This window comes from Poromitra crassiceps, assembly GCF_964638095.1.
Source record: "Poromitra crassiceps genome assembly, chromosome: 3".
Lineage (NCBI taxonomy): Eukaryota > Metazoa > Chordata > Actinopteri > Beryciformes > Melamphaidae > Poromitra > Poromitra crassiceps.
In genome coordinates, this window is record NC_139625.1 from 38,085,892 (window position 1) to 38,091,891 (window position 6,000).

A 6,000-nucleotide genomic window follows, 5' to 3' on the forward strand; every position below is an offset into this window, starting at 1 on the left:
CCATTATGGACCCTTTTCTACACATAGGCATCCAGGAATTTAGCGAATCTATGGTAAGCAAGAACTGGGGGGGAGGCTTTGTCCCCAAGCGTTGTCTGAGGGGAGGCCCACAGTCTCAGACTTTGAAAACCCCTTCCTTAGTTCACACTATTGTTGTTTCAAACTGCCACATTAAACATAATGAGGGAAGCTGATTCTTGTTGGACATACGATACGGTAGTGGAGCACTTTGTAATGTTGAGAAAAGTTGATCTCGTAAGACACTCGATCAGAATGAAATGACAATCAGAATGAAATGGGAGAAGGCACGAGTAGAAAGGTTTGTAGTATTTGTTGCTCTGATCATAAAGCACATTGGCTGTGTTGCTGGAATTTCTGCTACTGACAGTTAGACATAAGTACTATTTTGCTAATAGTGGCAAATAGAAACAACAACGTGTGCAATGTGCTAGACCAGCCTTTTCAAATTATCACCACAAAATGCAATTAAGTTTGCAATTTTTCAAGGAATAATTCATTCGTGTAAAGCAGTTTGCAATCCTGTTTTGCAAAGTACTATTCATGCTGATACATTAAAGTATAATGAACTTTATTATGCTGCACTATAATAAAGTTTATTGTATACATAACAGTTTGGCACCTTTTGCTGCTAACCCAATCCAATAAAAGAGCTGCCTTACCTGACTGATTTCAGCCAAAATGTCTATGTTTCAAACATATTAAGACATCGGCTGAAGTCTGCCTGAGTCAATAGCCACTTGGCTCACAGGTGCATTACATCATCATGTGAGCATGCTTGTAAAATGAGGCCATTTATTTTGATCCTGGCCCGGGTGGGACCCCTGTGGATCTGGCACGTGGCGGCATTGTTCGCCACACCCTTAAGTCCAGGCCTGGCACAGCTTCAAAGACTGGAGTTGTAAAAAAAAACAAGTACCTTGAGGTGGTAGTAAAGCAGTGCAGTGGTCTTCTAGAGGGAGTGAAAGCATGTACAACACACACTGACACACACAGACTTGTGATGGAGTAGATCCAACTTGTAGGTGAAATGACTGACTTGTGTGTGCATGTTCTAGAAAGGCTGTACGTGCTGGTCTGAACTCTCTCACCTGCTCTGGCTGCAGTGGAGAAATGTTCTTGAAGGTGTTTGGTCTCTCAGGCTCTGTAGATCAGGGAAGACTCGCTGCCTGCTTGCTTTTTCCGTCCTCCGGGGAAAAACAATTCCCTCGAAGGAATGTGATTTCAACATGACGTTTGAAATCGGCCTTATATGTTCGCTTTCTTTCAATTTGTCTCGCTCTCACCGCTTATTTTACTTTCCTCTTCTCACCTTTTTTGCTCTTTCTCCATGCTCTGTCACATTGTATTCACTCTCCTTTTTGTTTTCTCTATTTTCATACGCTTTCTCCCTCCTCCCACCCCGCCTCCCTCTCCCTCCCATCCCTCCATCCCTCCAGTCAGCCTCGTACCCCAGGCGAGCTGCTGGCTCTTTTCCGGTACCCGCGGGACCCCTACACGGTGGAGCAGGCGCGCGCAGGAGAGATCTTCGAGCAGACGCTGCTCCTCATCCAGAACCACGTCAACCAGGGGCTCATGGTCGACACCAACGGCAGCGGTGAGGCTGGCACCCACATGTGACCATCATGTCTCAATTTACTGTACTGGGAGTGGGGCTACAACTTTAGTGTCTGTCTTTAGTGCCTATCGGAAACAAGCAGGAAATGTCCTCTGCCTACAGGAAGTGATGAAACAAAACATAAGACTCTATCGTCTCTTTGGCTTCGTTTGGTATAATAAAGCATCGTACTGTAGGAACGGCCGAGTTGCCGAGTTTGGGCGGGTTTTCAGAGCCACTTGTTTCCATAGATCTGCATTTGTTTGGGTGGTCTTGTGTGCGCTTTGGTGGTTTTTGAGCTGTATTTGGGCTGGAAACCATTAGCTTTATCTGGCAATACTGTGGTGTTGCCAGATGTGGAGGTGTTCCTGTCCCCCCTGCCCCCCCCACATATTAAAAAAAACAGAAACAGAGAAAAATAAATCAACAAAAGCATTTGCAGGTAGAGACAGGAAACCCTTTGTGGGCTTATTCTGGGTCTCTACCTCAGAAATGAAACCAATATCAATAATAATCCGTACAAAGCAACAATGTAAACAAACACAAGAGAAAAGAAACAATCAATCAATACATAAGAAATAGACAAGCAACAGTAAAATAAAGAAAATTACAAGTGCACTCGGAGTACTCCAGTCTCTTATCATAAACAAATTTTGTGAGTCGGATCAGAACCATAACGCCTACATTCCACTAGGTCCGTGTTCGGTCCGTCTGCACTGCGGTACGGCATCAGAGCCGATACGTTTCCACTCTAATCATTGTGTCAACTCCCACCTACTCCGCTGCGTTGCGTGTCTACTCCGTCCCAGCTCCGACGATCCGGAGCTCTCCGAAAAAGATACGCAAGGGTTCTATTTTTCACGGATGACGGAGCAAAGCCGCAGCAAGTTGGGCGGAGCCAGGCATGAAATCAACAGGGCAGAGGTGTTTACAGCATTCAATATCAAGCCAGAGGACAAATATGTATGAGGAAAAGTTCATCATTGAAGTGGAAAACCACAAAATAATATATGACACAACACATCCTTTTTACAAGGACAACACCAAGCAAGCCCACCCCTCCTCTGCTCCTCCAGTTGGGAACAATGATCTTCTGCCTGTTTGTCGTTGTATTTATCCCACATACAAATTGTCTCGCTCGATTTTACAGTGATAACCTGTGGGTCTCGTCACTCTAGCTGTCTGGCGGAGCAGAGCCGTGACGTGCTCTGCACGCAGCCGGTTAGTGTTGGCGCAGCACAGAGCACGGAGCAAAACCGGAGAACAGCTGCAACGCAACGCAATGCAACCAGTGCAATCCCGGCGTAACCCTGACCCCCCCACATCCCCCCAGCCACAGGGCTCAGGAGGTAGAGCAGGTCGTCCACCAATCAGAAGGTTGGTGGTTCGATCCCCGGCTTCTCTAGTCTGCATGTCGAAGTGTCCTTGGGCAAGACATTGAACCCCAAATTGCTCCCGATGGCTGTGCCAGCACCCTGCGTGGCAGCTTGCCGCCTTCGGTGTATGAATGGGTGAATGTAGGCACACTGTAAAGCGCTTTGGATAAAAGCGCTATATAAATGCAGTCCATTTACCATCCTCCTACCCACCCCTCGAACTCCGACTCTCTACGACAGTGGTTCTCAACTGGTGTAGCCTCAGGACCCACTATTTTCCTTGTCATGAAGTCTCGACCCAAATTTCAGATTTCTTTTTAAACCACTAAAATTTATTGCACAAAAAATAGCGCATTAATTTAATACACAATGCTTTCATGCACTGTTATAAACCTCAAATGAACAAAAAAGTGCAACAGAAGTGCAACTAGGGCTAAAAACCAATTTAAATAAGGCAGACTTGAATTACAGGCCTATATGTTTTTAAATTTAAGCAAGTGAAACTGGTCATGCTCAGAAAGTCTTATTTGAACTGTATGAAATATGAAATAAAAGGCAGACTTATCTTGAATTGCATGCCTATATGTTTTTAAACAAGTTAATAATAATAATAATAATAATAATAATAATAATAATAATAATAATAATAATAATAAAGGTAATAATAATAATAATAATAATAATAAAACAAGTTAACCTGGTCATGCTAATCCAGTTTAAATAGTCTGAATTTAACTAATATGAAATAAAAAGGCAGACTTTTCTTGAATCACAGGCAGGCTATATGCTTTTTAGTTAAACTGGTCATAACTTTTAATTAAACTGGGGCCATGCTAATCCAGTTTCAATCATCTGAATTGAACTAAAATTAAATATGAAATGAAAAGCCAGACTTCTCTTGAATTACAGGCAGAGCATATGCTTCAGCTTGTTAAACAAGTAAAACTGGTCAGGCTAATCCAGTTTCAATAATCAGAATTTAACTCAAATGAAATATGGGAAAAATATATATATATATATATCAATTTTTTTTTTTTTTTTTTTTTTGGCCAAAACGGCCCCGCGACCCACATTTGGGTCGCGACCCACCAGTTGAGAAACGCTGCTCTATGACCTTCCTCTCCCTAGCTACGCCCCTTTTCCCTAGCCCCGCCCCTTTCCTGACCACGCCCCCTCCCACCAGCCAGATACACCTAGCCACTCCCCCTACCCACCCCCTGAATCCCGAATCTCTACGACCTTCCTATACCTAGCGGCCCCCTTTCCCTAGCCCTGCCCCCTCCCTTGACCCGACCCGGATCGGATTCGCTCAAAAATGTTATGGGTTTTTCCTTGGCCCAAGCTACACTCTTCCACCAAGTTCCATGAAAATCGTCACAGTAGTTTTTCCGTAATCCTGCTAACAGACAGACAAACAAGCGGACAAACGGCACCGAAAACATAACCTGCTTGGTGGAGGTAAAAATTGCAACATGCACACGACACTAGTATACAAATTACAGTAAGTAAAAGAAGTGTCATACTGTAGGCTAGTTTCTTTTACTTTACTTTACTTTACTTTATTGTCATTTAGCAGACGCTTTTATCCAAAGCGACGTACAACAGATTAATACATCACACAATTAAACATAGCAGAATAATGGAAATAGATTAAAACAGACAATATGTGATCATGATAAAAATATGCATAGATAAAAATGATCAAGAGTGCAGATTATTACAGTGTATGAACAGCAGAGGGAGAGATAGGAAAATGGATGGTGAATAGATGAGTTTTTAGTTTTCTTTTAAATATGGGCAAAGATGTGGCCATTCTAGCTGCAGGGGGGAGCTCATTCCACCATGTCGGGGCGAGAACTGAAAAAAGTCTTGTTCGTGCGCCACCTGTAGGGCCGCGCAGGGAGGGAGGGGCGAGACGTCCTGCACTAGTGGAGGGGCGGAGGGAGCGGTAGGAGGTTTGGAAACTGACCAGTGGCTGTAAATATGGAGGGGCTGTTTGATAGACTGCTTTGTAGGCTAAAACCAGGGTCTTGAATTTAATGCGAGCCAGGATGGGAAGCCAGTGTAGCTGACGGAAGAGGGGGGTGACATGGGAAAATTTGTTTTGATTGAAAATCAGACGGGCTGCAGCATTTTGAATGAGTTGAAGTGGTTGGATAGTGGAGGCAGGGAGACCGGCAAGCAGAACGTTACAGTAGTCAAGGCGGGGAATGACAAGGGATTGAACCAGGAGTTGTGATGCTTCTATGGTGAGAAATGGACGGATTTTTCTGATGTTATAGAGGGCAAAGCGGCAGGAACGTGCGGTGGCAGCAATGAAAGGGGAGAAGGATAATTGATTGTCAAGTATGACTCCGAGGTTCTTGGCTGTTATGGAGGGAGATACTATGGAGTTATTGATGGTCATAGAGAGGTCGGTCAGAGGGGAGTCTTTGGCAGGGAGAAAGAGAAGTTCTGTTTTTTCTAGGTTCAGTTTGAGGTGGTGAGCAACCATCCAGGCCCCAATGTCTTTCAGACAGGCAGAGATGCGTGCTTCAATTAGGGTGTCAGAGGGGGGAAAGGAAAGGTAAAGTTGGGTGTCGTCGGCATAAGAGTGATAAGAGAAACCATGGGATGAGATTATGTGACCAAGTGATTTCATGTATAGAAGGAAAAGGAAAGGACCTAAAACAGAGCCCTGGGGGACACCAGTGGAAAGAGTGCAGGGGTTAGAAAGGGACCCTCTCCAGGACACCTGGAAAGTGCGCTCAGAAAGATAAGAAGAGAACCAGGAAAGTGCAGTGCCGGTAATACCCAAGTCGGAGAGAGTGGAAAGCAGAATATGATGGTTGATGGTGTCGAAAGCAGCGGATAGGTCAAGGAGTATAAGAACAGAGGAAAGGGATGTACAGTTTCTGTACAACGGGGCAAGAAACAGTTGAACACAGTGAACTTTTCTGGACAAATGGGGAAATGTTTTTGAATGAGGGAAGTGTGTAGTAGTGTGATGGCTTGTCTCCATGTGTGCGA

The 6,000-nt window shown here is 44.4% G+C and overlaps 1 protein-coding gene across 1 annotated transcript in view; it reads left to right on the forward strand.

Moving 5' to 3' along the window:
• The window catches only part of pxdn (peroxidasin), a gene marked incomplete at its 3' end in the record, with an annotated part of 87,976 nt that overhangs the window by 64,897 nt on the left and 17,079 nt on the right, over positions 1-6,000 (forward strand). The window contains exon 15 of the mRNA XM_083634266.1: positions 1,458-1,615. Coding sequence (XP_083490392.1) covers positions 1,458-1,615 — 158 coding nt within the window. The remainder of the gene's footprint in view (positions 1-1,457; positions 1,616-6,000) is intronic.